We start from the raw sequence: 20,620 nt of genomic DNA on the forward strand, positions 1-20,620 counted from the left end.
GCGATCGAAACTAGTCCAGGATAATATGTCCTTACTACACAGTACAAATGCACACAAGGCCCATACTAGAGAGAAGGTCAGTCTGTGACCTGTCCTTTATTCCAGCACTGAAGTGGAGAAGATGGGTGGAGCTTCCCCTTTTATACCTGAAAGTCCAGGTTAGGAGTGTCTCCCACACGTTCACCATCTAGTGGTCAGTGTTCTCACGGTGTACAACTTAGGTCAGCTTATACATGGGTTACAATGATAGTTGAATACATGACATCACCTCCCCCCCAAAGTCTTATTGGGATCACAGGTTAAGTCTCTCTGGTGGTTTACGCTCCCTTGTAGAGCGCCTGAGTTGGGGCTCCGGTTGTTGGGCGCTGGCCTGAGTGTCTGCTGTTTGCGGTGCCTCAGGCCTGTCCGGACTGCCCACTGGGCTCTCCTCCACTTGGTTCCGGTGTTCGATCACCTGTGGTGGAGTAAACTCTATGTCGTGTTCTTCCTCTGCTTCTTCTATGGGGTTGCTGAACCTTTTTTTTGTTTGATCCACGTGTTTGCGGCAGATTTGTCCATTGGTAAGTTTAACTACCAGAATCCTAATCCCCTCTTTGGCAATCACAGTGCCTGCAAGCCATTTGGGCCCCGCAGCGTAGTTGAGGACAAAAACAGGGTCATTTACATCAATACATCGCGCTCTCTCATTCCCATCATGGTAGTCATATTGTGACTGGCGCCTGCTCTCAACAATTTCTTTCATGGTGGGGTGTATAAGGGATAACCTGGTTTTGAGCGTCCTTTTCATTAGCAGCTCTGCGGGTGGAACCCCTGTGAGCGAGTGTTGTCGGGATCTATTGGCCAACAGGAGGCGTGATAAGCGGCTTTGTAGGGAACCCCCTTGGATTCTGAGCATCCCCTGTTTGATTATCTGCACTGCTTGTTTGAGGCCGGCTTGAACAGTGCCATTCTGACATGGTTGATACCATTTCCTGCCATGAAGTCCTGGAATTCAGTGCTTGTAAAGCACGGGCCATTGTCGCTGACCAAGACGTCCGGTAGACCATGAGCGGCGAACATTGCCCGTAGACTTTCTACTGTGGCAGAGGATGTGCTTGAATTGAGAATGTCACACTCGATCCATTTGGAGTAGGCGTCTACTACAACCAAAAACATTTTTCGCATGAAAGGACCTGCGTAGTCCACATGGATGCGTGACCAAGGCTTGGCGGGCCAGGACCAGGGGCTAAGGGGGGCTTCCCTGGGCGCATTGCCCAGCTGGGCACATGTGTTGCACCTGCGAACACAAAGTTCTAGGTCTGCATCTATCCCTGGCCACCAAACGTGTGACCTGGCAATTGCCTTCATCATGTGCTCATTGTGGAGTTCTCAGATGAACGCCTCTCTGCCCAGCTGGGGCATGACTACTCGGTTTCCCCATAGTAGGCAATCGGCCTGAATTGAAAGTTCATCCTTGCGTCTGTGAAATGATTTAAATTCCTCAGGGCATGCCCTGTACGTAGCTGCCCAGTCCCCATTCAGGACACATTTCTTGACTAAAGACAGTAGCGAATCTCTATTTGTCCAGACTTTGATCTGACGGGCTGTCACGGGTAAGCCTTCACTTTCGAAAGCTTCAACAGCCATGACCATCTCAGCATCATACTCGGTTGCCCCCTCGGTGGTGGCTAGTGGGAGCCTGCTGAGTGTATCGGCGCAGTTTTCAGTGCCCGGTCTGTGCCGAATTGTATAGTCATAGGCAGCTAACGTAAGTGCCCATCTCTGTATGTGGGCCGATGCATTGGCATTTATGGCCTTGTTGTCGGCCAAAAGTGAAGTTAGGGGTTTGTGATCTGTCTCCAGCTCAAATTTCCTGCCAAACAAGTACTGGTGCATTTTTTTTACTGCATATACACATGCAAGCGCTTCCTTTTCTACTATCCCGTAGCTCCTTTCTGCCTGGGACAGACTTCTGGAGGCATAAGCTACCGGCTGTAACTGACCCTTGGCATTAAAATGCTGCAACACACACCCAACCCCACAGGACGACGCATTGCACGTTAAAGCAAGTTTCTTACATGGGTCATATAGCGTTAACAGATTGTTGCAGCATAACAAATTGCGTGCTCTATCAAAAGCCCTTGCCTGGCTATCCCCCCAGACCCATTCACGACCTTTGCGTAGGAGCACGTGTAGCGGCTCTAGCAGCGTGCTCAATTTGGGAAGAAAGTTACCAAAATAGTTCAGGAGCCCCAGGAACGAACGCAGCTCCGTCGTGTTACGGGGTCTGGGTGCTCTCTGGATCACTTCCGTTTTGGACGCAGTAGGTCTGATCCCGTCTGCTGCTACCCTCATCCCCAGGAATTCTACCTCTGGAGCTCGGAAGACACACTTCGCCATTTTCAGTCGCAGACCTACCCAGTCCAGTCTGTGTAGCGCCAGGTTGTGGTGGTGTTCTTCAGTATTGCAACCCATGATGAGGATGTCGTCTTGAAAAACCACCGTCCCTGGAATCGACTTGAGGAGACTTTCCATGTTTCTTTGAAAGATCGCGGCGGCCGAGCGAATCCCGAACAGACATCTGTTGTACTCAAACAACCCCTTGTGTGTCATGATGGTGGTCAGCTTCTTCGACTCACTTGCCAGCTCCTGGGTCATGTAAGCTGAGGTCAGGTCCAATTTTGAAAAAAGTTTGCCACCGAATAGCGTCGCAAAGAGGTCCTCCGCTCTCGGTAGCGGGTACTGGTCTTGGAGTGACACCCGATTGATGGTGGCCTTGTAATCACCACATATCCTGACCAACCCATCCGCCTTGAGCACCGGCACAATCGGACTTGCCCAGTCACTGAATTCGACTGGCGAGATGATGCCTTCCCTCAGCAGGCGGTCTAATTCGCATTCTATCTTTTCCCGCATCACATACGGCACCGCTCTGGCCTTGTGGTGTACTGGACTGGCGTCCGGGTTTATGTGAATCACTACCTTGGTCCCCATGAAAGTGCCAATGCTGGGTTGGAATAGTGAGTCAAATTTGTCCAGGACCTGTGAGCATGATACTCGCTCCACAGAAGAAATTGCATTGACATTGCCCCATTTTCAGTTCATGACCGCAAGCCAACTCCTCCCCAGCAGTGCGGGACCGTCCTCCGGGACAATCCAGAGTGGCAACCTGTTCTCCGAATCTTTGTGGGTCACGACTACCGTGGCGTTGCCTAGCACTGGAATGATCTCCTTTGTATATGTCCGTAGCTGTGCGTCAATCGGCAATAATTTTGGCCTCCTGGCCTTGGACGCCCACAACTTGTCGAACTGTTTGATACTCATCAGGGACTGGCTGGCCCCCGTGTCCAGCTCCATTGATACTGGGATGCCATTGAGGAGCTCGTTCATCATTATCGGTGGCGTCCTGGTGTATGAACTGTATATGTGCTCCACATGAACTCGCTGAACTTCAGCTTCCAGCGATTTCCACCAGTGTCCATTTGGCCTCGTAGGGCTTACATCGGGCCCGTCCTCCTCGTACATCAACCTGGCTGCAGACTTCCTGCACGTACGTGCCAAGCGATCGCTGATGTTGCAGTTTCTGCAGGTATATTGCTGATAACTGCAAGCTCTGGCTGTGTGTTTGCCTCCACACCTCCAACCTGAGCAGTTGTTGGAAACCAGTCGATCGTCTCGGACTGTCTCTGTAACTGTCCTTAAACGCACCATTGAAAGGTGCTGATGGCCCCATTACTGGCCGCATTGTTCCTTGCGATGGCATGAATCGCCGTTCAGCTAGTCATTGTCTCTGTTGAATTCTCCCTTTGGGTTCGACTACATGCTCAGGCATGTACGATTGCCCCTGTCTGCCTGGAGAGCTGTGTGCCGCATTAACAATGTTGACTCCCTGTCCATTTGCTGCATTTAAACCAAGATTTTTGTCAAACATCATTCTGGTCTCTTCCTCCCCTGAGATAAATGTCTGGGCCATCAAAGCCGCCTGTTCCAGGGTCAAGTCTTTGGTCTCAATCAGTTTCCTGAAAACCCCAACGTGCCCGATGCCCTCAATAAAAAAATCTCGCAGTATCTCCGTTCTGCATGCATCTGGGAACTTACATAGGCTCACCAGTCGCCGGAGATCTGCCACGAAGTCTGGAACGCTTTGCCCTTCTCGCCGCCGGTGCGTGTAAAACCGATGTCTCGCCGTGTGCATGCTGCTCGCCGTTCAACTTACTGAGCTCTTCAAAAGTCTTGTCCGCCGTCTTCTCTGGCGCGAGAAGGTCCTTCATCAGGGAGTACGCCCTGGATCCACAAACCGTCAGGAGATGAGCCCTGCGTTTGTCGGCCGAATCCTGTTCCAACCATTCCTTAGTGACAAATCTTTGCTGTAGTCTCTCAATAAAGTCGTCCCAATCATCACCGACACAGTACCTCTCTTCTGTGCTGCTAGTGGCCATGCTCGCGTGGTTTAAATCCCAGTTTCTCGTCACCAATAATATGTCCTTACTATACAGTACAAATGCACATGAGGCCCATACTAGAGAGAAGGTCACTCTGTGACCAGCAATCTTTATTCCAGCAATGAAGTGGAGAAGATGGGTGGAGCTTCCCCTTTTATACCTAAAAGTTCAGGTTAGGAGTGTCTCCAACAAGTTCACCACCTAGTGGTCAGTGTTCTCACGGTATACAACTTAGGTCAGTTTATACATGGATTACAATGACAATTGAATACTTAACACAAGAGATCACGTTGGTCGTATTCGATTCCCTGCAGTACTTACCATTATATCTGCTCCGTCCAACAAAACGTCATCGAGTTTAATCCCAATTACCAGCTCTAGGTCCGTAACCCTGCAGGTTACTGCACTTTAAGTGTTCATCCAACTATCTCTTAAAAGTGGTGAGGGTTTCTGCATCCACCACTCTTCCAGGCAGCGAGTTCCAGATCCCCACAACCCTCTGTGTAAAGAAGCCACCCCTCAAATCCCCTCTAAACCTTCCACCAACCACCTTAAAACTATACCACCTCGTAATAGACCCCTCCACCAATGGAAATAGACCCTTACTATCCACTATGCCAGGCCCCTCAATATTTTGTACATCTGAATGAGGTCTCCTCTCGATCTCCTCTGTTCCAATGAGAACAAACCCAGCCTATCCAATCTGTCCTCGTAACTAAGATTCTCCATTCCAGATAGCATCCTAGTAAATCTCCTCTGCACCTTCTCTAGTGCAATCATGTCCTTCCTATAATACGGTGACCAGAACTGTAGGCAGAACCCCAGCTGTGGCCTAACCAAAGTATTATACAATTTAAGCATAACCTCCCTGCTTTATGCCTCGGCCAGTAAAGGCAAGCATTCTGTATGCCTTCTTAACCACCTTATCCACCTGGCCTGCTACTTTCAGGGATCTGTGGACAAGCACTCCAAGGTCCCTTTGTTCATCTACACTATTAAGTGGCCTACCACTTAATGTGTATACCCTTTCCTTATTAGCCCTCCCAAAGTGCATCACCTCACATTTCTCTAAATTAAATTCCATTTGCCACTGCTCTGCCCACCTGACCAGTAGATTGATATCCTCCTGCAGCCCGTGACTTTCCTCTTCATTATCAACCACACAGACAATTTTAGTGTCGTCTGCAAACTTCTTAATCATACTCCCTATATTCAAATCTAAATCGTTGATATATACCACAAAAAGCAAGGGACCCAGCACTGAGCCCTGCGGAACCCCCACTGGAAACATCCTTCGTCACAAAAACATCCATCAATCATTGCCCTTTGCTTCCTACCTCCAAGCCAATTTTGAATCCAACTTGCCACTTTGCCCTGTATCCCATGAACTTTAACCTTCTTGACCAGTCTACCATGTGGAACCTTATCAAAAGCTTTGCTAAAGTCCATATACACTACATCATACGGACTACCCTCAGCGACCCTCCTGGTTACCTCCTCAAAAAATTCAATCAGGTTAGTCAAACACGATCTTCCCTTAACAAACCCGAGCTGATTGTTCCTACTTCTGCGTCTGCGTCCTCTCGAGACTCCAACCCCGATGCCTCCCGCCTGAAACCGGAATGGGAACTGGGGCATCGAACAAGTTCATTCTGAAGCCTCTGATCGGCCCCGAGTGGGGGGGGAGGGGGTGGGGGGAAGAGGGGAGAGAGAGAGAGAGAGAGAGAGAGAGAGAGAGAGAGAGAGAGAGAGAGAGAGAGAGCCTGGTGGGGGGAGGGGGAAGGGTTTAGAGAGAGAGAGAGAGAGAGAGTGAGCCTGGGGGTGGGGGTGGGGGGGTCAGAGAGAGAGCCTGGGGTGGGGGGCGGGAAGAGGGAGAGAGCCTGGGGGCGGGGGGGGGGGGAAGGTTTAGAGAGAGAGAGAGAGCCTGTGTGTTGGGGACGAGAGAGAGAGAGAGAGAGAAAGCCTGGGAGAGAGAGAGAGAAAGCCTGGGAGTGGGGATGGGGGATCAGAGAGAGAGCCTGGGGGCGAGGGGGGGGGGGGGGGTGGAGAGAGAAAGAGCTTGGGGCCAGGGAGGCAGTGAAAGAGAGCCTGTGCGGTGGGGATGAGAGAGAGCGAGCTTGGGAGGGGGTGGGTGTGTGACCGCCTTGGGGGGAGTGGAGGGGGGGGGGGGAAGAGAGAGAAATGGGTGGGGGGGATCGGAGGGGAGAGAGGGAACTCAGGGAAGATGATTCACGTTCTTCCTACCCTTTTACACCCACACCCAATTTCTCAGAAAGCTGAGTGTTATATCGTTGGACTGGATAAAATCCAGAAGTCACCATACTGTCACTATTCACTTCATACCCAATAAACCTGTTAACAATTCGCACACAATGCCCTATCTATGGCAGCGGCCATGCACTTGGGCAAAGGACTTTGGCTGGCACTTGGTGGCTTTTGGGGCGATCTATCCTCTGTGCTACTGAAGTCGAAATGGATCGAGTTACAATTCGTAAAGTCATTCAGAACTTGGGCTGGGCGGTTCCAATTGCACACTCCACAGAAAATTTAGGGTGTGGCTTATCCTCCAAAGGGGACCAATCAGCAATAGGTGGAGTGAAATTGGAGAGCCAATCAGAGACAAGGTGGTCATTTTGGCATCGACGCATCCGAAAACAAACGTTTCCGAAGCACAAAAGGATGGTGTAGTCGCCATTACAGTGACCGCGCTACAAAGCTGGGCATGGCTGGGAGCTAAATATTCCAGCCTATTGGATCTTTAGAAAGGATGGGGAAATTGGGAAAGGAGGGTGATTAACAAAATGACAGCAGTGGAAAGAAGGGATTTGAGTGAGGGCGACCAGGCTGTGGAAACTCTGCTCAGAGTTGAGGAACAGCAGCAGATGCAAGACTCTGGTGGGTGTTGTCCAGACCCCTCCTCACAGCGATTCATGGGGGAGCTGTACAACTACCGAGATCGGGGAAGCATGTAACACAATCAATGTGGTTATAACAGGAGAATTAAATTTTCACACAGACTGGGAGAAGCAGAACAGATCAAGGAGTCGTGGCAAGGAATTGCTGGAGTGTATTCGGGACAGTTTTCTCAAAAATATGTTTTATACCCAACCAGGGGACAGGACAGACTGGATTTAGTGATAAGAAACCAACCAGAATTAGTGAATAATCTGACAGTAAGGGAATACCCGGTTAACACTGACCACAATGGGAGCGAATTTATTGTCAGGTTTGAGAGGGAGAAGGGAGACACACAAACCAAGGTTTTAAACTTAAACAAAACAAATTTAGGAGGGATTTGACATAATCTAATGAGTCCCATTCCCATTGTCCTCGATATCATCATTATAGGCGGTCCCTCGAAGCGAGGATGACTTGCTTCCACGCCGAAAAGGGATGAGTTCACAGGTGTTTCAGTGAAGGACCTAATATTCCAGATTCCGAACTACATCCTGAAGGGTGGAAGATGCCTGTGGGTGGATTTTTTTAACGTGGGGTGACCGTTGCACACCAGCCACCACACGGGCTTGACAGAGCGAGGTCTTGGTCCAGTGGCAAGGGTTACCCAAGACGACTGGAGACCTGCTCTGCTGCACGGACCTAGTGCGCTCACATATCGCAGTGTGGGCTGGCCGTGCTGCCCCTGGGCCCTCGCCTCTCCTGGGCCCTGAACACTTGCCTCTCCCGGGCCCCGATCACATCGCTCTACAAACCCTTGCTGCTCCTTCGCCCCAACTTCGTCACTCCTGCTGTACCTGACCACACTGCAGTCAGCCGTCGCCCTCCTGCAGCAGCATGCACTGCTCCCTGCCGTGGTATACCGCCGCACGCTGCTCCCTGCAGTGGTATACCGCCACACGCTGCTCCCTGCAGTGGTATACCGCAGCACGCGCTGTTCCCTGCAGTGGTATACCGCCACACGCTGCTCCCTGCAGTGGTATACCGCCGCACGCTGCTCCCTGCAGTGGTATACCGCAGCACGCGCTGTTCCCTGCAGTGGTATACCGCCACACGCTGCTCCCTGCAGTGGTATACCGCAGCACGCGCTGTTCCCTGCCGTGGTATACCGCCACACGCTGCTCCCTGCAGTGGTATACCGCCACACGCTGCTCCCTGCAGTGGTATACCGCCACACGCTGCTCCCTGCCGTGGTATACCGCCGCACGCTGCTCCCTGCAGTGGTATACCGCCGCACGCTGCTCCCTGCAGTGGTATACCGCCCCACGCTGCTCCCTGCAGTGGTATACCGCAGCACGCGCTGTTCCCTGCAGTGGTATACCGCCACACGCTGCTCCCTGCAGTGGTATACCGCCACACGCTGCTCCCTGCAGTGGTATACCGGCGCACGCTGCTCCCTGCAGTGGTATACCGCAGCACGCGCTGTTCCCTGCCGTGGTATACCGCCACACGCTGCTCCCTGCAGTGGTATACCGCAGCACGCGCTGCTCAATGCAGTGGTATACCGCCGCACGCTGCTCCCTGCAGTGGTATACCGCCTCACGCGCTGCTCCCTGCAGTGGTATACCGCAGCACGCGCTGTTCCCTGCAGTGGTATACCGCCACACGCTGTTCCCTGCAGTGGTATACCGCCACACGCTGCTCCCTGCAGTGGTATACCGCCACACGCTGCTCCCTGCAGTGGTATACCGCCGCACACTGCTCCCTGCAGTGGTATACCGCCGCACGCTGCTCCCTACCGTGGTATACCGCCGTACGCTGCTCCCTGCAGTGGTATACCGCCGCACGCTGCTCCCTGCAGTGGTATACCGCCACACGCTGCTCCCTGCAGTGGTATACCGCAGCACGCGCTGTTCCCTGCAGTGGTATACCGCCACACGCTGCTCCCTGCCGTGGTATACCGCCACACGCTGCTCCCTGCAGTGGTATACCGCCACACGCTGCTCCCTCCAATGATCCCGGTCTGCTGATGGTCTAGACACACACAGGTCAACTGCAGCACCTCCAGCACTGTCCCCACCGATCAGGGAGATCAGTAGGGCCCAGGGCTCGGTCCTGGAATCCTCCTGTACATGCTGTTACCAGATGAGTCAAGCTGGCCCATTCTACTTTACACAGCATTATTTAATTTTTAAACCTGTCCTGACAACACAGCTCCTCCCAACTACGCTGCTCTCCCAGGTCACGAAGGAGCTCATATTTCAGAGAAATTAAACAAAGACCAATCACTGAGCTGGCCAGAATAAACAAGGGCTCTGCACACCAGCAAGGCTGTCACACAGAGTTTCCCACTCTCCCAGCACACTTACTAATTCCACGATATTTAACAGACAACAACATAGAGACACCAGCAGAAGCTATTTAAACATTGGATTGGAACAGTGACTTGATTCAAGACAGTTTCTACTTGTGTTCATGAATGCAGATGGTAATGAATTGATTTTCCGGAGTTATTGCAAGAAGCAAAGAGTTTTGCATTCAGATATTGTGCTGTTGGAATCTAGCCCAGGACGAGATGAGTTGTAACCAAGGAGAGGGAGGTGGATATACAGAGGGAAGAGATTGGTTCAGTGTCTGTCAGCTCACAGCACTAAACCGCCTGTATCTTCACAATTGTGGTCCAATTTTTTTTTTTAATTCATTCACGTGATGTGGGCATTGCTGGCAAGACCAGCATTTATTGCCCATCCCTAATTGCCCCTTGAGAATGTAGTGGTGAGCCGCCTTCTTGAACCGCTGCAGTCCGTGTGGTGAAGGTGCTCCCACAGTGCTGTTAGGGAGGGAGTGCCAGGATTTTGACCCAGCGACGATGAAGGAACGGCCGATATATTTCCCAGTCAGGATGGTGTGTGACTGGGAGGGGAACGTGGAGGTGGTGGTGTTCCCATGGGCCTGCTGCCCTTATCCTTCTAGGTGGTACATGTCACGGGTTTGGGAGGTGCTGCCGAAGAAGCCTTGGCGAGTTGCTGCAGTGCATCTTGTAGATGGTACACACTGCAGCCAGGGGGCGCCGGTGGTGGAGGGAGTGAGTGTTGAAGGTGGGGGATGGGGTGTCGATCAAGCGGCTGCTTTGTCCTGGATGGTGTCGAGCCCCTTGAATGTTGTTGGAGCTGCACTCATCCAGGCAAGTGGAGAGTGTTCCATCACACTCCTGACTAATGCCTTGTAGATGGTGGAAAGGCTTTGGGGAGTCAGGAGGTGAGACACTTGCCGCAGAATACCCAGCCTCTGACCTGCTCTTGTTGCCACAGTATTTATGTGACTGGTCCAGTTACGTTTCTGGTCAATGGTGACCCCCGGGATGTTGATGGTGGGGGATTCAGCGATGGTAATGCTATTAAATATCATGGGGAGGTGGTTAGACTCTCGCTGGTTGGAGATGGTCATTGCCTGGCACTTGTGTGGTGTGAATGTTACTTGCCACTTATCAGCCCAAGCCTGAATGTTGTCCAGGTCTTGCTGCATGCGGGCACGGACTGTGTCATTATCTGAGGAGTTGTGAATGGAACTGAACACTGTGCAATCATCAGCAAACATCCCCACTTCTGACCTGATGTTGGAGGGAAGGTCATTGATGAAGCATGTGAAGATGGTTGGGCGTAAGACACTGCCCTGAGGGACTCCTGCAGCGATGTCCTGGGGCTGGGTTGATTGACCTCCAACCACCACAACTATCTTCCTTTGTGCTCGGTATGACTCCAGCCAGTGGAGAGTTTCCCCCCTGATTCCCATTGACTTCGGTTATACTAGGGCTCCTTGATGCCACAATCGGTCAAATGCTGCCTTGATGTCCAGAGCAGTCACTCTCACCTCACCTCTGGAATTCAGCTCTTTTGTCCATGTTTGAACCCAGTCTGTATGAGTTCTGGAGCCGAGTGGACCTGGCGGAACCCAAACTGGGCATCAGTGAGCAGGTTATTGGGAGTAAGTGCCGCTTGATAGCGCTGTCGACACCACCTTCCATCACTTTGCTGATGATTGACAGTAGACTGGCGGTAATTGGCCGGATTAGATTTGTCCTGCTTTTTGTGGACAGGACATACCTGGGCAGTTTCCCACATTGTCGGATAGATGCCAATGCTGTACAGGAACAGCTTGGCTAGAGGCGCGGCTGGTTCTGGAGCACAAGTCTTCAGCACAACAGCCGGGATGCTGTCGGGGGCCATAGCCTTTGTTGTATCCAGTGCGCTCAGCCGCTGCTTGATATCACGTGGAGTGAATTGAATTGACTGAAGACTGGCTTCTGTGTTGGTGAGGACCTCAGGAGGAGGCCGATATGAATCATCCACTCGGCACTTCTGGCTGAAGATGTTTTCAAACGTTTGAGGCTTGTCTTTTATACTTGCGTGCTGGGCTCCGCCATCATTGAGAATGGGGAGAGTCATGGAGCCTCCTCCTCCCGTTAGTTGTTTAATTGTCCACCACCATTCACGACTGGATGTGGCAGGACTGCAGAGCTGATCCGTTGATAGTGGGATTGCTTAGCCCTGTTTATAGCATGTTGCTTCCACTGTTTAGCATGCATATAGTTCTGTGTTCCAGCTTCCCCAGGTTGGCACCTCATTTTTAGGTACACCTGGTGCTGCTCCTGGCATGCTCTTCTACACTCCTCATTGGACCAGGGTTGGTCCCCTGTCTTGATGGTAATGGTAGAGCCTGTAACTCACACCGGGTATCTGTTATTCTATATATAAATTGCCCAAATTTGCTTCTAGTCTGTGATTCTATGCCGTTAGTCTGATTTTCACTATGTTTCATGTTTCCTTGAATATCTTTCTGCCAAGTGTTGCCGTGTAGCTCAGTAATGACAGGAATTGGCTATGTGCCGGCTGATTGCTGGATCACTCCCAATTCCGCTGATCGTTTCTCTTGATTTGTATCTGGCTGCATATCTGCCTACTAATGAGTCTCGGGCACTGCCCTGCTCCATGTGGACAAGCCACACAATGAAAAAGATAACGGCACCAAAACAAGTCAAAGTCCCAGTCCCGTGAGCCAGTAATTAGTCCCTTGGATTGGGAGGAATGTGGGACCCTGGTTATTGATTGATGGATTTAAACAATCCATGTGTATAATCTTCTGTTTGATGGAACCAGATTGTTTCAGGAAATAAAAGCACATTTAGCTCCAGATGGATTCATTGCTTCATGTTAGCTCATTCGGCTCATTAATATATTCAAGGCGGAGATTGACAGATTTTTGAACTACAGGGGAGTCAAGGGTCATGGGGAACAGGCAGGAAAGTGGAGTTGAGGCCAAGATCAGATCAGCCATGATCTTATTGAATGGAGCAGGCTCGAGGGGCCGAATGGCCGACTCTTGCTCCTACGCCTTATGTTCTTATCATGCCAGCTTTCCAACTCTGCAAACCGCATTTCCCCACCCTTTCCCCACATCCTTTTATATTCTTTCTTTTCAAATACTTAACTAATCTTCTTTTAAATGATGTTCTTTACAGTTTACTATCTCAGACATTTCTGAGGATTTTGAAAGGAATTGTTAGGGTAGAGAGAGAGAAACATTTTCCATCAGTGGGGGGCGGGGGGGAGGGGGAGTCTAGGACAATCAGAGCCAGGCCATTCAGGAGAGACGTTAGGAAACACCCCATTCCTGCTTTCTCACCATACCCCTTGATCCCCCGAGTAGTAAGGACTTCATCTAACTCCTTTTTGAATATATTTAGTGAATTGGCCTCAACAACTTTCTGTGGTAGAGAATTCCACAGGTTCACCACTCTCTGGGTGAAGAAGTTTCTCCTCATCTCGGTCCTAAATGGCTTACCCCTTATCCTTAGACTGTGACCCCTGGTTCTGGACTTCCCCAACATTGGGAACAATCTTCCTGCATCTAACCTGTCTAAACCCATCAGAATTTTAAACGTTTCCATGAGATCCCCTCTCATTCTTCTGAACTCCAGTGAATACAAGCCCAGTTGATCCAGTCTCTCTTGATAGGTCAGTCCCGCCATCCCGGGAATCAGTCTGGTGAACCTTCGCTGCACTCCCTCAATAGCAAGAATGTCCTTCCTCTAGTTAGGAGACCAAAACTGTACACAATACTCCAGGTGTGGCCTCACCAAGGCCCTGTACAACTGTAGCAACACCTCCCTGCCCCTGTACTCAAATCCCCTCGCTATGAAGGCCAACATGCCATTTGCTTTCTTAACCGCCTGCTGTACCTGCATGCCAACCTTCAGTGACTGATGTACCATGATACCCAGGTCTCGTTGCACCTCCCCTTTTCCTAATATCCATTCAGATAATCTCCATTCAGCTAATCTGAATCACCATTCAGATAATAGCCTATCTCTCTGTTTTTACCACCAAAGTGGATAACCTCACATTTATCCACATTATACTTCATCTGCCATGCATTTGCCCACTCACCTAACCTATCCAAGTCGCTCTGCAGCCTCATAGCATCCTCCTCGCAGCTCACACTGCCACCCAACTTAGTGTCATCCGCAAATTTGGAGATACTACATTTAATCCCCTTGTCTAAATCATTAATGTACAATGTAAACAGCTGGGGCCCCAGCACAGAACCTTGCAGTACCCCACTAGTCACTGCCTGCCATTCTGAAAAGTACCCATTTACTCCTACTCTTTGCTTCCTGTCTGACAACCAGTTCTGAATCCATGTCAGCACTCTACCCCCAATCCCATGTGCTTTAACTTTGCACATTAATCTCTTGTGTGGGACCTTTTCGAAAGCCTTCTGAAAGTCCAAATATACCACATCAACTGGTTCTCCTTTGTCCACTCTACTGGAAACATCCTCAAAAAATTCCAGAATATTTGTCAAGCATGATTTCCCTTTCACAAATCCATGCTGACTTGGACCTATCATGTCACCTCTTTCCAAATGTGCTGCTATGACATCCTTAATAATTGATTCCATCATGTTACCCACTACTGAGGTCAGGCTGACCGGTCTATAATTCCCTGTTATCTCTCTCCCTCCTTTTTTAAAAAGTGGGGTTACATTGGCCACCAAGCTCAGGGCTGTAGTAATACCCGCCCTCCTGTATGGATCTGAGGCATGGACGATGTATGGAAGGCACGTCAAGTCGCTGGAGATATATCACCAACGATGTCTCTGCAAGATCCTGCAAATCCCCTGGGAAGACAGGCGCACCAACATCAGTGTCCTCGACCAGGCCAATATCCCCAGTATTGAAGCACTGACCACACTCGATCAGCTTCGCTGGGCAGGCCATATAGTTCACATGCCAGATACGAGACTCCCTAAACAAATGCTTTATACGGAGCTCCTTCATGGTAAATGAGCCAAAGGAGGACACCGGAAACGTTGTAAGGACACCCTCAAAGCCTCCCTGGTAAAGTGCGACAACACCACTGACACCTGGGAGACCCTGACCGCAGACCGCCCGAGGTGGAGAAAGTCCATCCGGGAGGGCGTTGAGCTCTTCGAGTCTCAATGCAAAGAGCGTGAAGAGGCCCAGCACAGGCAGCGGAAGGAGCGCGCGGCAAACCTACCAACCCCTTCCCCCGACGAATGTCTGTCCCACCTGTAACAGGGTCTGTGGCTCTCGTATCGGACTGTTCAGCCACCAAAGAACTCACTTTTGGAGTGGAAGCAAGTCTTCCTCGATTCCGAGGGACTGCCTCTGATGAGCTGGATTAATGGGTGGAAAATTGCGGTTGGAGGCTTCCTACAGATGAATGCCTCCGACCAGAATTTTTTGACAAAATGAGCTGGTGGTCCCGGAGGTGACTCCGATTGCGGTCGGAGGCCGTCGTTCGATGCGCAGCAGAGGCAGAGACAGAGACAGGGCTTCCCCGTACGTACGAAAGAGCTGGAGTCACATCGGCCGGGACCACCAATCACTCTGCTGTATTCTCAGTGATAATGGGAGCTCTGTTTTTACGAGTTCCCATTATTATCAATGAGAAGAAATCCCTAAAACAAGAAACACAACATAATAAATAAAAAAACACCTCACATTTAAAATTAATTGAAATTAAAGTTAATTAAATGTTTCAGAAAAAAATTATTTGGGGAATTTTTTAAAAATGTGTTTTAATAGGTTTTGAAATAAATTTACCTTAATGGACAGGGTTTTTACTATAAAAATTTGTATTTAAGTTGAATTTTTATATGTTTTAAAATTCTTACGCTGGTAACATAAGAACATAATAACATAAGAATTAGGAACAGGAGTAGGCCATCTAGCCCCTCTGAGCGGCTGATCTGGCCGTGGACTCAGCTCCACTTACCCGCCCGCTCCCCGTAACCCTTAATTCCCTTATTGGTTAAAAATCTATCTATCTGTGATTTGAATACATTCAATGAGCTAGCCTCAACTGCTTCCTTGGACAGAGAATTCCACAGATTCACAACCCTCTGGGAGAAGAAATTCCTTCTCAACTCGGTTTTAAATTGGCTCCCCCGTATTTTGAGGCTGTGCCCCCTAGTTCTAGTCTCCCCGACCAGTGGAAACAACCTCTCTGCCTCTATCTTGTCTATCCCTTTCATGATTTTAAATGTTTCTATAAGATCACCCCTCATCCTTCTGAACTCCAACGAGTAAAGACCCAGTCTACTCAATCTATCATCATAAGGTAACCCCCTCATCTCCGGAATCAGCCTAGTGAATCGTCTCTGTACTCCCTCCAAGGCTAGTATATCCTTCCTTAAGTAAGGTGACCAAACTGCACGCAGTACTCTAGGTGTGGCCTCACCAATACCCTGTACAGTTGCAGCAGGACCTCCCTGCTTTTGTACTCCATCCCTCTCGCAATGAAGGCAAACATTCCATTCGTCTTCCTGATTACCTGCTGCAACTGCAAACTAACTTTTTGGGATTCATGCACAAGGACCCCCAGGTCCCTCTGCACCGCAGCATGTTGAAATTTCTCCCCATTCAAATAATATTCCCTTTTACTGTTTTTTTTCCCAAGGTGGATGACCTCACATTTTCCGACATTGTATTCCATCTGCCAAACCGTAGCCCATTCGCTTAACCTATCTAAATCTCTTTGCAGCCTCTCTGTGTCCTCTACACAACCCGCTTTCCCATTAATCTTTGTGTCATCTACAAATTTTGTTACATTACACTCTGTCCCCTCTTCCAGGTCATCTATTTATATTGTAAACAGTTGTGGTCCCTGCACCGATCCCTGTGGCACACCACTAACCACCGATTTCCAACCCGAAAAGGACCCATTTATCCCGACTCTCTGCTTTCTGTTAGCCAGCCAATTCTCTATCCATGCTAATACATTTCCTCTGACTCCGCGTACCTTTATCTTCTGCAGTAACCTTTTGTGTGGCACCTTATCGAATGCCTTTTGGAAATCTAAATACACCACATCCATCGGTACACCTCTATCCACTATGCTCGTTATATTCTCAAAGAATTCCAGTAAATTAGTTACACATGATTTCCCCTTCATGAATCCATGCTGCGTCTGCTTGATTACACTATTCCTATCTAGATGTCCCGCTATTTCTTCCTTAATGATAGCTTCAAGCATTTTCCCCACTACAGATGTCAAACTAACCGGCCTATAGTTACCTGCCTTTTGTCTGCCTCCTTTTTTAAACAGAGGCGTTACATTAGCTGCTCTCCAATCTGCTGGTACCTCCCCAGAGTCCAGAGAATTTTGGTAGATTATAACGAATGCATCTGCTATAACTTCCGCCATCTCTTTTAATACCCTAGGATGCATTTCATCAGGACCAGGGGACTTGTCTACCTTGAGTCCCATTAGCCTGTCCAGCACCACCCCCCCCTAGTGATAGTGATTGTCTCAAGGTCCTCCCTTCCCACATTCCTGTGACCAATTTTTGGCATGGTTTTTGTGTCTTCCACTGTGAAGACCAAAGCAAAATAATTGTTAAAGGTCTCAGCCATTTCCACATTTCCCATTATTAAATCCCCCTTCTCATCTTCTAAGGGACCAACATTTACTTTAGTCACTCTTTTCCGTTTTATATATCGGTAAAAGCTTTTGCTATCTGTTTTTATGTTTTGCGCAAGTTTACTTTCGTAATCTATCTTTCCTTTCTTAGTCATTCTTTGCAGTCGTTTAAAATTTTCCCAATCTTCTAGTTTCCCACTAACCTTGGCCACCTTATACGCATTGGTTTTTAATTTGATACACACCTTTATTTCCTTGGTTATCCACGGCTGGTTATCCCTTCTCTTACCGCCCTTTTTCACTGGAATATATTTTTGTTGAGCACTATGAAAGAGCTCCTTAAAAGTCCTCCATTGTTTCTCAATTGTGCCACCGTTTAGTCTGTGTTCCCAGTCTACTTTAGCCAACTCTGCCCTCATCCCACTGTAGTCCCCTTTGTTTGAGCATAGTATGCTCGTTTGAGACACTACTTCCTCACCCTTAATCTGTATTACAAATAACAGTAAGCTATGTGCCTGCTTTAACCAGGCCTGGGAGTTTGAAGGACATTCGCTGGGCATGAGTTGGGCAAATAGCCCAATCTCTCCCGCACAATGTCCTTAGAAACATAGAAACATAGAAACATAGAAACATAGAAACATAGAAACATAGAAGATTGGTGCAGGAGTAGGCCATTCGGCCCTTCTAGCCTGCACCGCCATTCAATGAGTTCATGGCTGAACATGTAACTTCAGTACCCCATTCCTGCTTTCTCACCATACCCCTTGATTCCCCTAGTAGTAAGGACTTCATCTAACTCCTTTTTGAATATATTTAGTGAATTGGCCTCAACAACTTTCTGTGGTAGAGAATTCCACAGATTCACCACACTCTGGGTGAAGAAATTCCTCATCTCGGTCCTAAATGGCTTCCCCCTTATCCTTAGACTGTGTCCCCTGGTTCTGGACTACCCCAACATTGGGAACATTCTTCCTGCATCTAACCTGTCTAACCCCGTCAGAATTTTAAATGTTTCTATGAGGTCCCCTCTCATTCTTCTGAACTCCAGTGAATACAAGCCCAGTTGATCCAGTCTTTCTTGATAGGTCAGTCCCGCCATCCCAGGAATCAGTCTGGTGAACCTTCGCTGCACTCCCTCAATAGCAAGAATGTCCTTCCTCAGGTTAGGAGACCAAAACTGTACACAATACTCCAGGTGTGGCCTCACCAAGGCCCTGTACAATTGTAGCAACACCTCCCTGCCCTTGTACTCAAATCCCCTCGCTATGAAGGCCAACATGCCATTTTCTTTCTTAACCGCCTGCTGTACCTGCATGCCAACCTTCAATGACTGATGTACCATGACACCCAGGTCTCCTTGCACCTCCCCTTTTCCTAATCTGTCACCATTCAGATAATAGTCTGTCTCTCTGTTTTTACCACCAAAGTGGATAAACTCACATTTATCCACATTATACTTCATCTGCCAAGCATTTGACCACTCCCCTAACCTATCCAAGTCGCTCTGCAGCCTCATAGAATCCTCCTTGCAGCTCACACTGCTACCCAACTTAGTGTCATCCGCAAATTTGGAGATACTACATTTAATCCCCTCGTCTAAATCATTAATGTACAATGTAAACAGCTGGGGCCCCAGCACAGAACCTTGCGGTACCCCACTAGTCACTGCCTGCCATTCTGAAAAGTCCCCATTTACTCCTACTCTTTACTTCCTGTCTGACAACCAGTTCTCAATCCATGTCAGCACACTACCCCCAATCCCATGTGCTTTAACTTTGCACATTAATCTCTTGTGTGGGACCTTGTCGAAAGCCTTCTGAAAGTCCAAATATACCACATCAACTGGTTCTCCCTTGTCCACTCTACTGGAAACATCCTCAAAAAATTCCAGAAGATTTGTCAAGCATGATTTCCCTTTCACAAATCCATGCTGACTTGGACCTATCATATTACCTCTTTTCAAATGCACTGCTATGACATCCTTAATAATTGATTCCATCATTTTACCCACTACCGATGTCAGGCTGACCGGTCTATAATTCTCTGTTTTCTCTCTCCCTCCTTTTTTAAAAAGTGGGGTTACATTGGCTACCCTCCACTCCATAGGAACTGATCCAGAGTCAATGGAATGTTGGAAAATGACTGTCAATGCATCCACTATTTCCAAGGCCACCTCCTTAAGTACTCTGGGATGCAGTCCATCAGGCCCTGGGGATTTATCGGCCTTCAATCCCATCAATTTCCCCAACACAATTTCTGCCGGAGATGCGGAGGATTTAATCAAGCGAAATCTTGACAGATCAGAAAAGCCAGTTTTTGGCGCTGTGCATCACTCCCCAAAAACCGGCTTTTGTGAATGCTCACTGTGTCCTTGCACACTCCGTACCAACCCGGCGAGGCTAGGATTTTAGGCTCATTATCTTTAAATCTGAGATTGCTTGATTTTTGCTAACCAAGTGTACACAGGGATATGGATCTCGGATACTGATCAGCCATGATGTCATTACGCCGAAACAGGCTCAAGGGACTGAATGGCTGCACACTGTTCCTTCGAAAAAGTCCATTTATCACCCACCTTCCTCTAATCTTTCCCATAACTCAGTTGTTCTAAGAGTGAGGACCAGCCTCCTGGCTCTTCAGTGCTTCAACTCCCAGATCTGAACAACTTCATTATGACAGTGCTCAGACCAGGATTCAATGATCAAGGTGCATTCTGACCCCCCCCCAAACCCGCCACGGGGCCCAGGTGAGTTTCTCCCCCCACCCCCGGGGCCCAGGTAAGTCTCTCCCCCCACCCCCGGGGCCCAGGTAAGTCTCCCCGCTGGGCCCAGGTGAGCCCCTCCCTCTCGCGGCTCCTCCCTCACGGCTGCTCGCGGTTCCTGCCGCTGTTTCCGGTCTCACCTGGTGTCGGGCGATGAGCCGCACGGACCCGGACCCGGACCCGAACCCTAGCCCTAGCCCGAGCCCGAGCTGGCCCCTGAGCCGGGCCCCGGCCCCCGATCCTCCTCCTCCTGCTGCTGCTCCCAGGTGAGTCTGGGCTAGGGACAGGTGAGCGCCCCCGGGGCTTCTCTCCTTCAGTTCCGGGTTTGGATTTAGTGCTTCCCCGAAATTCGCTCGATTTAATCCCGGGACAGAAATCCCCCCCCCCCCCCCCTCAACTCACCCCCCCTCAACTCACCCCCCTCACCCCCCCCTCCCCTCAACTCACCCCCCCCTCAACTCACCCCCCCTCAACTCACCCCCCTCACCCCCCCCTTCCCCTCAACTCACCCCCCCCTCAACTCACCCCCCCTCAACTCACCCCCCTCACCCCCCCTCCCCTCAACTCACCCCCCTCTCAACTCACCCCTCCCCCCC

At 49.7% G+C, this 20,620-nt stretch overlaps 1 protein-coding gene across 1 annotated transcript in view; it reads left to right on the plus strand.

Moving 5' to 3' along the window:
* The first annotated feature begins 7,222 nt into the window (after positions 1–7,222).
* The window catches only part of LOC139275684 (myelin protein zero-like protein 3), a 38,445-nt gene continuing 25,047 nt past the window's right edge, over positions 7,223–20,620 (plus strand). The window contains exons 1-2 of the mRNA XM_070892850.1: positions 7,223–7,316; positions 20,246–20,290. Coding sequence (XP_070748951.1) covers positions 7,223–7,316; positions 20,246–20,290 — 139 coding nt within the window. The remainder of the gene's footprint in view (positions 7,317–20,245; positions 20,291–20,620) is intronic.

This window comes from Pristiophorus japonicus, chromosome 11 (genome assembly GCF_044704955.1).
Source record: "Pristiophorus japonicus isolate sPriJap1 chromosome 11, sPriJap1.hap1, whole genome shotgun sequence".
Classification (NCBI taxonomy): domain Eukaryota; kingdom Metazoa; phylum Chordata; class Chondrichthyes; family Pristiophoridae; genus Pristiophorus; species Pristiophorus japonicus.